At 42.8% G+C, this 16,199-nt stretch overlaps 1 protein-coding gene across 1 annotated transcript; it reads right to left on the bottom strand.

Moving 5' to 3' along the window:
• Positions 1-209: 209 nt before the first annotated feature.
• Positions 210-7,284, bottom strand: BSPH1 (binder of sperm protein homolog 1). Its single transcript, XM_025849438.1, has 4 exons — positions 7,212-7,284; positions 2,360-2,389; positions 728-859; positions 210-352 (listed from the first exon to the last, which is right to left on the bottom strand). Exons 1-4 carry the CDS (start codon positions 7,282-7,284, stop codon positions 210-212), a joined length of 378 nt encoding a protein of 125 aa, XP_025705223.1.
• Positions 7,285-16,199: the final 8,915 nt, after the last annotated feature.

Raw genomic sequence — 16,199 nt, 5'->3', positions numbered from 1 at the left:
GAAGGTTTCCATATCAAAACTTCATCATCCACAATCCATGGCCAAAACCCCAAGTTATTTCCAGTTGGATCACCTTCAACTCATATCTCAGGGGGAAAAAAAAAGTCTTATAAGGAGGGTCTTATCTCCTTCTTTCACAAAAGAAACTGGAGATTATTTCCCATGAGAACGATTAGACCTTTTCCTGCACCTCCCAGAAAATCTCACCATCAGTCACAGTATTTCCAAATCTTGTCCTTGTTATAATGCTGGGTCAGCGAACACCATTTTTTCCCAAAAGCATCCCCATCTTCAGTACATTCCCGGTAGATCATGTGTCTGTACCAGAAGGGAAACACGCATTTTGCAAAGTCTACAGAGAAGAGAAGCAATCAGGAGAGGACATCTTTCTATTTTGTACCTCCTCTGTGCCATCTCTCTCATGCACACATGCGTGGGCTCACACACGCTCACACACGCTCACACACCCCATCCCATTCAGCACCATCTGCTCTGCAATATTGGTGGGGGTTTGAGGTTTTGCTAAAAGCTTTCTTTTCAAGGTAACGTGGTTGAAGCTCTCATAATATGTCTTTGGTGCAATGTGATTTTCACACTGTCAGAGACCTGCACAAAGCTCGTTTTCACAATTTAATTGACTGCAGAGTCCCTTTACAGTGTCCCCTCGCAGATCTTATTGAACAGAGATCACCAACCACCCTGGGGTGTTCAGAGGCAAGACACTTACCATCTTCAGAGCAGTATTTCCAGTAGCCTTGGTAAGTCTCATTTAGGGAACACCACTTGTGTTTCGTCCTGAACTTGATGCAGTCATAGAATATTTCATTTTTGTAGTGGAATGGAAAGAAACATTTGCCATCTAGAGAAAACAAAAATTCTTGGTCTTTCTCTGGTAGTCTTAGTTGAGATGTTACAAACTTACCTTTGACCTCCCCTGGTTGTACTGAAATGAGAGCCTCTGCCTGGGGTTCTGCTGAACACTATTGGGTCACCTAACAGCAGAGCTGTTTGACCCCTACTAATAAGGGTTTCTTGTTTTCAACCCTTACTCTGTGTCCCACTTTTCTCCATGATATAAACACTCTTGATATTTTGCTTAGCATTTGGCCCCCAGTTCCAGAAACCTATCCTAAGCTTAGAAACATAAATGTGAGACTTATCTATTAAACAATTTCCCCTGCATCTCTTTTCTTCACCTTCTCTCTCACACACACACACACAATGTATATAACCTGGTTTGTATCCATCCATTTTCTCCATGCGTATATGGACATTATGTATACATATCCATACAACATACAGAGAGCCGTACATATTATTTATGGGCACGCATGCACAGAGTTTTTGCTCCCTCCTAAAATGAATCATACTTTATATCCATAACTTGTTTCTAACTTAGCCTATCACAAAAATCCTTCCCAATGTATCTTTCTTTCCCCTCTCCTGGCCTCCATTTAAGACAGAGTTCAGAATTTTCTCTAGAATTGAACTCATCAGTCTCTTCCTCAATGAAGGACATCTCTATCCACCCACTTAAGCCAAAAAAGTTATCTAATGTATCCTTTTCACCTTTATAGCTCTAACTCCTTTCTAATGCCAATTCATATTCTGTGATATGGATTTTGCCAAATTTACTCAGTATTTCCCTTATTCAGATTGTTTTCCCTCTATATAAAGCCGAAGCAAACTTTCCATATATGTAAATCCTTATGTACCGAAGCATTTATTTCTACAGAATGGAACCCCAAAAGTAAGATTATTAGATTAAAGCACATATGAATTGTTAACATTGTTGGGTATTGCTTCCTCAAAGGACAATAGCAATTCATCCTTCCTACCAATGTGCTGTTTTACCTGGATTTATTTATACAATTTTAAAATGTTTGCCTTTAAAACAAATGATTCCTGTCTTGCTTTAAAATAGATGGTGCAGAGTAGAATGAGCAGAGTCTGAAGCCAGCAAGCATCAGAAAAGATTATTTATTATTATTTGATGCATTCTTGGCTGATACCATGCTATTTATATTATTATAATTGCGGTTTGTTTAAATATCTGATAATACAGGGTGTTTCCCTAGCATTTTTTTCCCCATAAGATTCCTAATTACTATTGTACATTTTTCCTATGTGAATTTTAAAGTCAGGTATTTTCTCTTATATTGGCAGAAATTAAAGAATAGTGCCAGTAAAGTTCAGGGTAACTCTATTTCTTGTTTTTCTTTACCTGTTTACAAATTGCTTTTATCAAATTTGTGAAAAGAGAAAAAAAATTTATCAGGAAAAACCCTACTGATCTCCCCATTTTTTCAAAATTAACAGAAAATATACTTTACTCACAAAAGTTTCCTGATGAACTTACCTTTGACTTCTGGAAAGTGAATTATAGTTTCTGAAAAAGAAAATTTGAAGCTGATGTTTATTTCACTATTCTTATGTCTTCCAAACAAGAACACGGCATGATCTATTATTTAGAATTTGCTTTATGTTCTTCAATATGATTTTATCATTTACTTATTTAAGTCCTGGACATTTCTTGCTGATTTAACCCCAAAGTGTTTTTTGTCATTGATGTAAAATAGAATGATTTTCTTTTCTATCAGTGTCTCGTGGGTTCTTACCAGTATAGGGAAAAACAGCTGACCGTTATATATTTATCTTATATCCAGCCACAAAGCCAGATTCTTTTATTGAAGCTAGTAATCTTTACTAGTTTTCCTAGGGGTTTTAAAGTATGAATCATACAATAATTGTACTTCTTATTTTCTCCGGTTAATGGATTATTTCCTTTTTGCAAATATCGCATGCATCAGGACCCCTCCACCCTACCCCCCAATGTTAACTAGTATTGGTCACAATAGACACATCTATGCTTTGGACAGATGGAATGACATTCAGGTTAAGAATGTTCATTTCAGCATGGCTGATAATAGTTCTCCAAATAGATATCAATCCCAAAATACCAATCAGTAAGGGAATTTAAAAATAAAATATATAGCTTAAAAAAATTGAAAGAGAGACTGAGAGAGAGAGCGGGAGTGGGGGGAAGAGCAGAGGGAGAGGGACAAGCAGACTCCACGCTGAGTGCAGAGCCTGAGGTGGTGCTCAATCCCACAACACTGAGATCACGACCTGAGCTGAAATCAAGAGTCAGGTGTTCAACCCACTGATCCCCCCAGGCACCCCATAAATATATAGCTTTATAATACTGCAGACATTAACAAAGAGGAACATATAAATAGATATGGAAACACTTGCACTTCATCTTCATTTTCTATTTCATTATGTTCTATAAGACTCTGTTTTTGCAAAAAAAGAAAATCATATTATGAAGTTGTATGGGATGATATATTTGAGCATGCAAAAATATTAACAGTAAAACTGAAAGTAATATTATAATTGCTTTCCTCTCCTTTTTCCTTAATTATATTTAACATAGATTGTACTTTAACTTATATACAAGGGCATTAAATAGTAGTTTCTCATGAAAAATATGATTTCTTACTAGAAAAAAAGCATAATATTTAACGACTCTACATTTAATTGCCAAACTGAAAAAGCAACTCTAATAAAAGAGTTTTTATCAACTCACCTACAGCTGGTGGATCATCATCTGAAAAACACAATTTTATTTTATTTTATTTTATTTTATTTGTTTAAGTAATCTGTACACCCAACATGGGACTTGAACTTACAACCCGGAGATCAAGAGTTGCATGATCTGCCGACTGAGCCAGCCAGGTGCCCCGAAAGACACAATTTTTAGCAAATATTTATTTCACTAGATTTAGCCTTTAGACTAGAATAAAATACAAATATTTTACTAAATTATAATCCAGCAAGGATAATATTTTAAGGAGTTGCCTCACAATTTCAGTGGTGCTTATTTTCAGTAATGTAATTGTGGGTGATTTGTGATTTTTCCTTTTGCTTTAACTGTATTTTCCGGGGCGCCATGTACCACGTGGTAACTATTTTATTTCAATGATAAAGGATTTGTCTCCTTACAGTAATCATTATTATTTCCTCTCCAATGAGATGGAAGGCTCATTCAAGTTCGCAATTGATTTTCACAAATAAAGAACTGACATCTACTAAAAATGGCTCTGGAATTCAAGTTTAGGAGACTCTAGTATCTTGCAAGTATTGAAATGACAAGAAATCTCCCAGAAAGCGCTAAGGCATTTCATAATAAATGGACTGTCCATTGTTCACAGATCTTCAACCGCTCTTCTCTGAGACTGGAAGAGAGACAGGATCTCAACGCGTGTGTTTTTGCCTGTAAATGTTGAACTGGCAACCGGTACCAAACATGAAACTTTTATTTTTCCCGGAGCGGGAAATACGACGTAAAGAAGGCATTTAGAAATGACTTACTTGTTCACACTTATAGGATTCCAGTGGGAGGACACATTCAGAATATAAACGGACAGTGCAGAGATGTGGCTAAAGAAATAACGCTTTCTCAGAATCTTTAGCTCAGTTGTCCCTAGCTAGCTGTGTGACTTTGGGTCCATGACCCAACCCCTCTGTGCTTCAGACCCTCTTCTACAAAACGAAGGCAATAACTGTACCTACCTCATGGGATTGTTATGAGGAACCTATGTATTGTGCATATCAAGTACTTAGCATACTATTCTGCTTAACACTAGGCTTTCTGTCTGCCATCCATGGGGGTGGCGCATAGACAATTCTTCTGAGTATGTGGGAATGTTTCCATAATACAATGGGTTAAAGGTTTTTAAAAGAAAACCTGACCTAATCATAACAGCAAAGAATTACAGAGCGCTCATGCTGGGGATATAAAAGAGTGCAACTGCTATGGAAAACAGCACGGAGGTTGCTCAAAAAATTAAAAATAGAACTACCATGTGATCCGGCAATCCCACTTCTGGGTATTTACCCAAAAGTCTTGAGATCAGAATCTTGAAGAGATATCTACTCCCATGCTCACTGTAGTATGAATCCTAATAGCCAAGATGTGGGAACAACCTGAATGTCCATCCCCGGATGGATGGATAAGGAGAATGCGGTATATGCGTGCCGTGGAAATTTATTACAGAGAAATACATTCATTAAGTAAATAAAATTAAATTGTATCAAAAGAGAAGGAATTCTTGCCGTAGGCGACAATATGGATGAAGTTCGGGTTGGAGTCAGAGAGGTCAAGTGGGGGCTGGGCTTCAGAGCCCCTGCTGGAGGGAAGTGGGACAGAGGTGGCCAGCTCTCGGCCAGTGGGGACCTCCGGGAGCGCCGGGCTATCATTCCCCTAGCTCTCTGCCCCATAAAATAATGAAGCCTCTTGCAATGCAAGATTCATATTTTAGCACCAACCTTTGCTGAAATTTAGCTATCAGCCGATGGGCGGTTTATCCCCCAGGAGCCTCAAATGATTAAGGCAGCAGGTGACAACTCCAGAATTTTGGGTTCATGCTGCATGTCAGAGCCTGCCTGCCTGGACGGTCCTCCCTGCAAGGGACCCCATTGTCATGTCATCCCTGAGTGTGCCCCAACGGCTTGTAACCATGGAGGAATTACACTTCGCACACGGCCGATGTCTAGTACTGGAACAAGATCACTCAACCAGGCTCTCTGTGATGTCTTGCCAGGTCAATCACCTCCAGTCTCATGCGAGGCATGTAGGTGGTTGAGCTCGCATGGCTCATCTGTCTCCTCTTCGTCTTCCCACCAGCTGGTGGACTCATGAGTGGAGGCACTCTTGCCACTTAATCTCTACATTACATGCACCTGGCAGGATCCAAACCTCCCATCTCTTTGCTTCTAAAATGTTAAAATGCAATGCTTTTCATGTTCTGTCTCCGGGATCAGAATGCACCTTATTGTCGATGGCATCTTATTGCCTGCAGGCTGGGTTGCCTGGGAACGTGGTCATTCATGCCTGCACCATGACAGTAGCCATGTGGGATGCATGTCAGTGGCTCAAAAGAAAGCCCCAGGGATGACAACGGGGCTCTCTTCACCTCCGGGAAGCAGAGACTTGTGTGGGGAGATGGACAGAGTGAATAAGCAACATTTCCAAAGACTCAGAAGTAGGCTGAGCACCACGTAAGTGGAGAGACCATGCCTGGGACCGGTGGGTTTTCATTCACCAAGACTCTGGGCAGCATCAAGATTGTGTCACATGGGAAAATGTGACCTCAGTAATTCAGGAGGCCAGCCACTAAAAGTGGAGAAATCTTAGGACCATCTTAACCAGCTTCTTGCCCTTATATTTTCTTTTTTACGTATGTACAAAAGTGATATCTCATGAAGGAATTGATGTCTGAGACAAAAATGTTATTTTTCCATAAACATAAAATGAATATTCTAACAGATAAGAACGCAGCGGTCATAGTCACACTGAGGACATTTTTTTAGAAAAGATGTTTGTCCACACTGTGTTTGATTTACTTTTCAATGCAGACATGTCCTGAAGAATACTTACGCATAGGACATGAAAGACCATCGTTTTGCAAAAATTTCGCAACATAACTTTTCACAGCTATGTGTGATTCCCCATCAAATGTGTTGGAAATGACTCTGTGATGAAATTCCCTTCTTGTATTGTCATTTACAATTGTTGAAGGCCACATGATTTTGGTAAAGGAATAAACCAGACTTGCCAAAACTCAGTTCCATCTTCAGAGACTCGAATAAAGCATTTAAAATATGGTAGGGGGGAGAAGGGAGATACACAGTTATCAAGTAACACGACTCTGTCAACAAGATTTTCCAACTTGCATTCTTATTCTTTCATTTTTATTAGTCAAAACTTCTTAATTTTTTTGTGTGTTTTTAAAGCCCACCAGTGGCTCGTGTCTATTAAATGGAAATACTTGAAAAATAGAGAGAGTATCCTTTTCTCTCTTAAGGTACATGAAATTAGGATGGCTCTTACCCTCCATGGCATCTCAAGTCGTATTATATATGGCAGAAGATGTGCAAGACTCTGTTTTTACTTTTTTATTTATTTTTTTAAAGATTTTATTTATTTATTTGAGAGAAAGAATGAGAGAGAGAGCTCATGAGAGGGGGTAGGGTCAGAGGGAGAAGCAGACTCCCCGCTGAGCAGGGAGCCCGATGAGGGACTCGATCCCGGGACTCCAGGATCATGACCTGAGCCGAAGGCAGTCGCTTAACCGACTGAGCCACCCAGGTGCCCAAGACTCGGTTTTTAAATGTCACACCCCCGACACGGTCACACTGCGACTCACCCTCATAGTCAGCACCGACCACACGGTGAAATCGGCAGACCCAGAGCAACAGGAGCCCCACATGCAAGGCCATGTTCCTCCTCTCAGGAACTGCTGGTTGACCAGTTGATCCTCAGGGATTTTATAGCCAACACCGATGTCTCCTCCCTGTCCCCTCCTCCCTCCTCCTTAACTTCCTTCCTCCCTCCTCCTCCCCCTGTTTCTCCCCAGGCTCCTCCTTCTCTCCTCCCTTTCCTTCTTGTAATGCCCCTTCTCCTTCTCAGCTCCCCCTCCCTCCTTCTCAGCTCCCCCTCCCTCCTCCTGCTTTTCCTATCGCTCCTCCCTCCGCTCCTTTTTATATCCTCCCTTCCCCTCCGCCTTCCCTCTTGCTCTTTCTTCTTCCCCTTCATCTTCCGTCCTCTCCCCTCCCTGCCCGCCAAATCTTCAACTACCAAAATTTGTTGGCCATCTACAGCAATAATTTAAAAACTTGTCTGAATTCTTAGCCTCCATAGACCCGAAAGAATGTTTTTCTCAAAATGTCTTGTAAAACCTGATGCTTTGAGGTTTGATTGGTGAGAACAAAATGTTTGAGGGTATCTCATTAAAAGATTAATATTTTTTATTAGATCTAGAACGAAAGACGGTTTCACACGGTTAACAGTAAGAGTACTAAAACTGTCATGCTTTTAATTAATGCTCATACTATTGGAAGGGTTCTGAAACAGGAGTTTTTGGAAGATGGGTGGCCTATAGGGAAGAAATACGATTCCTAAAGATTTTGCTTAATAGTATGAATGTGGATGTATCACATGACCTCACTGATATGAGGAATTCTTAATCTCAGGAACAAACTGAGTGTTGCTGGAGTGGTTGGGGGTGGGAGGGATGGGGTGGCTGGGTGATAGACATCGGGGAGGGTATGTGCTACGGTGAGCGCTGTGAATTGTGCAAGACTGTTGAATCACAGATCTGTACTTCTGAAACAAATAACGCAACATATTTTAAGAAAAAAGAAAAAGAAGAAGATAGCAGGAGAGGAAGAAGGAAGGGGAGTAAGTCAGAGGGGGAGACGAACCATGAGAGACGATGGACTCTGAAAAACAACCTGAGGGTTCTAGAGGGGAGGGGGTGGGGGGATGGGTTAGCCTGGTGATGGGTATTAAAGAGGGCACGTTCTGCGTGGAGCCCTGGGTGTTATGCACAAACAATGAATCATGGAGCACTACATCATAAACTAATGATGTAATGTATGGTGATTAACATAACAATAAAAATTTTAAAAATAGTATGAATGTGGAACACCAAGCAATTATGTAGATGTAGATATGCATCAACACTTAATCCCTACTATTCTGCCTTGTTTATAATCATTTAAATCATCCCAATATTTTACCCTAAAGAGATATAACGTTCTTCTGAAACTTAACTATCTAATTAACTTTCTTAATCTTCACGTAAATAAATTCCTTCCTTCTGTATTATGCCTGTTTAAAAGTTTTTAACAACTGATTTCTATATAAAATTAATGGTTCTTCCAAAGCTATTTTGTAACAATAACATTGGTTATGATCGCATTTTGCTTTTGCAACAAATTAGACATATAGTCTCACTGACGTAATCTCTACATATAAAATACATGAGATTTGCTTGCTCCTTATGTCTAGAATGCATACTCACGTTTAAAGGCAAATATTAACATGATAAATGAATCTGAAACCATGCCTTGTTAGCATGTTTTGTATATTAAAGTGCATTCAGTGCATATTGACGATGAAAACAGCTGATATGATCGCAAAAACCATTGATCAAGTTGGCCATTTGTATGTCTTTTTTTTGGAAAAATGAAAAGAAAAAAACCTAATTGGTCCAACAAGCATTTGAGGATTCCAGGGAAGATACCGGCTGAGGCAGTTGGACTGCCTGGCCAAAGGCCAAGGTCCAAGCTGAATACAGATTTCAGTCAAATAACAAGACCAAGATCAAATTTTAGGTATCTAGCTCTACCGGATGACTCCTCGCTTTTACTTAAATTTGCATTTATCTGAACACCAATGCGATTGAGCATTTCTTCCTCTCTTGCTAAATAAGCCATTCAGCATCCATCTCCTGTTCATTCCCTTTGCCTATGTTTTTACCGGGTTCTTTGCCTTTTTCCTTACGATTTGCATGAATTCCTCGAGTATGTTAGGTATTAATGCCAAGTCAGTCCTAGGCACTGCGAACACCTATCCCCCCTGCCCCCACCTTAACCTCAGAGCATCCATCCTCTCATGCCTGGTCAGGCAGACGGGAGAGTGTACCGGAACCGAGGTTGGGTGTCTAGGCTCATAGCTCTGTCCGTTACCAGCTGTGTGAGCCTGGTCCCTAACTTCCTCTTCTCTAAGATAGGGATAATAGTGTCTGCCTGACAGGGCTTGTTGGGGGAATTAAATGAGTTCCAGTGGGTGAAGGGCTGGCTAAGTGCCAGCTCACTATCTTTGCCTTTGTACCTCCTAAGGGGAGAGATTTAGGAAAATTCTTCACCACAGAAGGAGGCAGGAAACTTTTCAGGGAAGGCTCTCTGCCCCCACCTCCCTGGGGTCCCGCTGTGCTCTGTCTTGCCTTAGATGTGCCAGTGGCACCCACCATTGACACCAGGGTGTCAAGCCCACGATTCCTGGTGTTAAGCCTTGTTAATCTCTCGGTATATAGGAAGCTTGAGGAAAAGAGAGCCAGCCTCGTCCTCATGAAGGTGCCACCCTAAGCAGGAATGGATAGTACCAGCAAAGGCTTTTTGAAGTAGAGAGCCCTGCTGGGGTCCTAGCAAAGAGGACGGCAACTCACTCTGTGTGTGTGAGAGAGAGTGGTGCTGGAAGACGCCCCAAGATGACTCGGGGCTCCCTTTCGATCAGTGATTCCAATGCAGAGATGAGGTCTCTAAAGTTGTCGTTCAGTGTGTATAAAGTTGAGCAAGATGAGTACGTTCTGGAGATGTGCTGTCTCTAGCTAACCTAGTGTCTGTAGCTGACAACACTGTACTGTGCACTTAATAGTTCGTTAAGAGGGGAGCTCTCACATTGAGTGTTCTTGCACACAAAGCAAACACATTGCACACAAACACAAAGGGACAGGAGGGAGCTTTTGGAGGTGATGGACATGTTGTTACCTTGATTGTGGTTATGGTTTCACAGGTATATGCATATCTCCAAACTTGTCATCAGGCAGTAAACATGTCCAGTTATATCGCAATAAAGCTGTTAAAAAATTACAAATGCCAATAGGTCTACGCTGGAGCCTGGGAGTCTTTATTCGTAAAATCTCTCCAGTGATTCCAATATACATTCCTATTTTAAAATAAGGAGAGCTTGGGGGTGCCTGGCTGGCTCTGTTGGTAGAGCACATGGCTCTTGATCTCGGGGTTGTGGTTTTGAGACCCATGTTGGGCATAGAGATGACTCAAGAATAAAATCTTAAAAAAACAAATAAAATAAGGCATGGTTGAGAGAGAAAGAGGCAGGCTGATGGACTAAGAGAGAAAGGCAGAGCCAAATGCACGTATTTATGGATACACACACATGTATATATCCATGCACATGAGTGTACATATATATACAGTGAGACATTCAAGTCAGAATGACACACAGAGACTGAACAAAATCCAGAGACAGAGAGAGATGAAGAGGAGGGAAAAGGAGACGACCCGGAGAGCAAAAGAGAGGGGGAGAAGAAAGATGGTACAGGAGAGTCTGAGAGAGAGTGGATCTCCATGACATAGAGAAAGAAGGAAAGGCAGAGACAGACAGGAACTGGAAGATGGGAAGGAGACCACCATGTCAGAAAACGGAGACCGTAAACCTCTTATCCAGAAAACCCCCAAACCTGTGAGATGAGAACCTGGCACCAAAGTGACTGGAAAATGAGACCCCAGGCTCAGCTGCTCCAAGTTCCATTTTCCCCACCTGTTTGCTGTATGGTTTTGGCAAGTCGCTGAGCACATCTGTGCCTCCATTTCCTCATCCTTAAAACCAAGGGGTCCTACGTGTGATCAACGGTAATATTTGGTAAATCTCTATGGTGTCAGTCCTGAAAGATACCAAGACAGGGCTGTGGACTTCTTACAAAATTTTCGGAGTGGTAGAACAACAGAATTTAAAAATGAGGAAAAATGAGATGATGTGTCTCAGAGAGCTGGTGGTTTCGATTCACCCACGCGCTCCTTCCCACTAGAAAGTTCTAGGGCTCTTGATCTCACACTATTCACCGAAAACCTGTCCACTTCCTTGTAGCTGCATATCCAGGAGCACTTTCTCCTCTGTTCATTAATATTCCTGCTCATGACCCCAGCCCCTGCAAGATCCTATTAATATACACATGATTGGATTTTACGGGCCTCATGGATATGCATAAGCTCATCTTGGGGCATCATTAACTATGGGGCTATCCCAACCAAACTACCCTGATTGTAACCACTCACAGAAAACCCTTCTTTGGGGAGTGGCAGTGTCTTCCTACAGACAGGTTGGGGCCAAAACGGTCGGGCCTGTCCTCAAATAATCCAGAGATTTGGGGAGCACAACCTTAAAGAGGGCTCGTGGAGACAGCTAGGGCCAAGAAGAACTCTCTCAAAGGTACACCTCAACCTAGAAACTTGGGAGGGGAGTGAGAAGTGGGACCCAGGGGCCCCCACCGCAAAGAAGGAGGGTTTAGAGCAGCCCTGTCCTCTGTAGGAAATATAACATGAGCCATATCACTGTAAGTTTTATAGTAGCCATATTTAAAAAAAATGGAAGAACAGGTGCAGTTTATTTATATTATATTTTTGTTGAACCATGATATCCAAAATATTGTCATTTAGCATATGATCAACACCAAAAAATTTAATGAGATATTTATATGCTTTTCTTTTTCATACTTCATCTTCAGAGCCCAGTAAGTGTTTTACACTTACAACATGGGGCAATGAGAACTCACCACATTTCAAGTGCCTAAGAGCCACAAATGGCTGGTAGCTGCCATACTGGACAGTACTCTGGAGCTCTGGGAAAGAAAGGCCAAAGAAAGTGGGGAAGGGGATCATGGGGGCAGATTCCTTTTTCTGTTAAGAAACTCAAAGAGGTGGGCGAAGCCACCTCTGGGTGGCTTCAGGCTGCATGAGCTATGTAAAGCTATGGAAGGCTGTCTGTACCCCAAGTTTGGGGGAAAGAGTTGGAAGAAAAGAGAACTGGCCTGGACAAATTGCTTATTAAGTTCCTGGTAGTCAGTTACTATCTTCATGGTCCCATGACTCTTTGCACCATCCCTCTAAGGTAAGGCTCACCCTGCCTGTTTCACGGAGGAAAAAGCTGAGATTCAGACATCTTTCTGAGATCCTGTCACTCTTCCCTCCAAAGGCGGCCTGAGTACGTAATAGAAGGGATGCTTGTGTGTATGTAGGGGGGTCTCACACGGAGGTTTTGTTTCACATATGGAGTCATTATCTACTGCCAAGGAGTGGAAGGACTCAGTATTTTGAAGCCACACTACACCCATGAGCTCCTCTAATACCCACAATAGCTTCCATAGTTGGATTTTTATCTCCACTTAACAGATGAGAACGTGAAAACTGGAGATCAGAGAGGTCAAATGATCTTCCCAAGGCCACCCAGTAGATAAATGGGAGAGGTGGGCTATGAACCGTGGTTGGTTGGGCGCCATTCTCTTCTCATGGCTCCGCTGTGACATTTGTGGCTCAAGAGAACCAGCAAGCTGGGGAGGTGGGCTAGGCGGCCCCCTGGTGACCCTTTTAGCACCTTAATACTACTTGGCATGGCTGTTCCATGTTGGGTGACAGATGTTGGTGCCCATGTCTCATCTCTGACTATTGAGGTCAGAAATCACGTCCAGTTCCTCTTGGTAGTTGCCACTGTTCTATATAGATGTAGGGTTCTGGAATACTTATTAGATGGATGGATAAAAAAGTGAATGGTGAAAGAATGGATGGTTGGATGGATGATGGATGGGTGGATGGGTGGAAAGATGGATGAATGGATGGAAGGATGGAAGAATGGATAGATGGATAGATGGCTGACGGATGGATGTATGGATGGGTGGGCGGAAGGATGGATAAAATGTTATTAACAATGAAGTATATCGTTAAGCAGAGAAAGTATTTCCTAGAAGGTAACATTATAAAAAAATATTTTATTTATTTGACGGAGAGAGAGAGAGAGCGTGCACAAGCTGAGGGAGCAAGCAGAGAGAGAAAGGGAGAAGCAGGCTTCCTGCGGAGCACGAAGCCTGATGTGGGGCTCGATCCCAGGACCCTGGGATCATAACCTGAGCCTAAGGCAGATGCTTAACCGACTGAACCACCCAGGCACCCCTAGAAGGTAACATTTTCAGAGAAGTTTGGAAGATAATAAATAACAAAAAGTAAAAGAAAGAAGAAAATCATAGAACATTCCCAAAATAAACTTAATGAATTAATTACCGCAGGCCTAGCATGGTGAAGAGAAGACTGGCTAATGCTATCATCATCATCATCATCATTATCATAATGGCCAACATTTACTGTGATCTTTCTCTATAGCAGACGCTGTGCTAAGTATTTTATATCTTTTATCTGATTTGGTTTTTCCAAAGGCTCTGCGGAGTAGGTATGATTCCCATTTTATGGATGAGTAAGTGCCTTGCTCATCGTCACTCTGCCAGCTACCAGTGAAGCATCCACACAGGCTCTTAATCCCTGTGAAATGTGGGCACCAGGGGGCCCCTAGCACTGTGCTTTGCTCTATGCCTGTTTGCTAGATCTGGTCCATAACAGCTACTTCTGAAAATTAATCCATTCTAAAGCCAGCCATCTATATAGATTTTTTATTTCATAATTTTATTGAATTTTATTTTTTTAAAAGATTTCATTTATTTATTTGATAAAGAGAGACACAGCGAGAGAGGGAACACAAGCAGGGGGAGTGGGAGAGGGAGAAGCAGGCTTCCCGTGGAGCAGGGAGCCCAGTGCGGGGCTCGATCCCAGGACCCTGGGATCATGACCTGGGCCGAAGGCAGACGCTTAACAACTGAGCCACCCAGGCGCCCCTAATTTCATAATTTTAAATGGCCTCATATTGCTTCATCCAGGATGCTCTTTTTTGTTTTCCCAAATTTTGACTGTTTGCACGTGAGTGTGTGAGCATGTGTGCATCCATGTACCTGTACATATGTGTATAATGTGTGCATATTTGTGTGTATGTGTATCTATACACATCTGTAATGTATACACACGTATATGTATATGGAGGCATATACATAATTATTATTTTTAATTATGAAAGTCATACATATCTATGGTAAAAAATTTTAAATGGAGAGTCTCACAGCTGTCCTTAGCTGCTCATTCTCACTTCTCAGAGATCCTATCCATCAAAAATATGGTGACAACGGCAGGATGCCAACTCCAACTACCCCACGGCCCAGGACAAAGGGTTCTCCACAGCATTTGAATGCGCCAGTGCTCAGGGAATGACTTGGTTCTAACCTGAATGTTCCAGACGTGGGTGTCCGGCTATTACGGCTCACTTTACAGTTCAACCATTGTCTTGAACCACCCCCAAATATTTTCTATTAATATCCAAGTCCTGATCCAAGGAGGCCCATTAACATTCCAGAATATCAGTCCGTATCGGCTCCTTGCATTGTACAACATCCTTTATGGCACAAAGAAGCAAGCCATGCAGATACCTGGGGGTGGGGGGAGCATCCAGGCAGAGAGAAGAGAAAGTGCAAAGGTCCTGAGGTGGAAGGAAGCCTGGACCGTGCTAGAAGCCCTGAAAAGCTTAGTGTAGCTGGAGCGGATCAAAGGAGAACGAGAGTGATAAAGAATGAGCTTTGAGGGGAAGGCCGTGGTATGGACTGTGGTTTGCATTTGGAAGTGATGGAGAATTGTGAATTAAAGGATGCCACTTGCCCCCACTTTAATCTCTCCAGTGGCTTCCATTTGCATTTAGAATCTAAGGGAGGCTCTGCAGGGTCCTGCCCCATCCACCTCACCAAGCATCTCAGGCCTCACTCCTCCCTGCTCTGGCCCAGTTGTTCCTTAAATACATCTAGCTCTTTCTCGCATCCTGCCTCTTCGGCCCAGATGAGCTGCCACTGCCCCAGGCTCCCCTCATGTCTACATCCCACTCTTCCTGCAGGTCTGTTTCTGTGTCGTCTTCTCAGAAGAGCCTCCCCTGGCCTTCTGACCAGAAGTCACCTTGCCCCAGTTATTCCTTATGGCAACCTTGGTCCTCCTCCTTTGGAGCCACAATCACAAGCAAGAGTTCCATGCTTGTCTCTGGTTTATTCCCTTCCTGTCGGTCTCCTTAGCAGACGGCCAGCCCCACGAAGGCAGGGGCCAGGCCTGTCTCATGAGCTGCTCGCGCTTATCCCCTAGCCCTGCAGACCACACACCGTGCGGACTCAGTAATATTTAAATGAATGCTTAAAAGCAAGCACCAAGAGAGGCCCGATCAGCAGCCCTGTGGATGGGACAGGGAGAGCCTGGAGGCCAGGACATCCTTGACGGAACATGACCGCTGTCTGGGGACTTTGCAGGAGCAGGAGAGACAGAGAGAAGGCGCTGGGTTCAAGAGCCCTTCAGGAAGTAGAAGCCATGGGGTTTGATGCCTGCTATCTGAGGGAGGAGAAAGCTTTACTCTTGGGGTGACGACTTGGGGGATGGGGAAGAACAGCGGGCGGGGCTTAGAAATAACGGAAATGTATTTCTCGTGGTTCTATTGTCCGGGAAGTTCAAGACCGTGGCACCGGCAGATTCAGGGTCTGGGGAAAACCCACTTTGTGGTAGACAATCATCTTCTCACTGAGTCTTCGCGTGGTGAAAAGGGCAAGGGGGTTCTCTGGGGTCCTTTTTACAGGGACACTAACCCCACTCATGAGGCTTCACCCTCATGACCTCATCACTCCCGAAGACCCCACCTCCTACTGCCAACACCTTGGGGGTTAAGATCCCAACATATGAATTTGGGGGAGACACAAACATTCAAACCATAG

The sequence above is a fragment of the Callorhinus ursinus genome, unplaced genomic scaffold, assembly GCF_003265705.2.
Source record: "Callorhinus ursinus isolate GAN/ISIS: 27379988/994484 unplaced genomic scaffold, GSC_fseal_2.0 scaffold71, whole genome shotgun sequence".
NCBI lineage: Eukaryota > Metazoa > Chordata > Mammalia > Carnivora > Otariidae > Callorhinus > Callorhinus ursinus.
The sequence above is the reverse complement of the archived record's forward strand: the minus strand, read 5'-3'. Positions and strand labels throughout refer to the sequence as shown.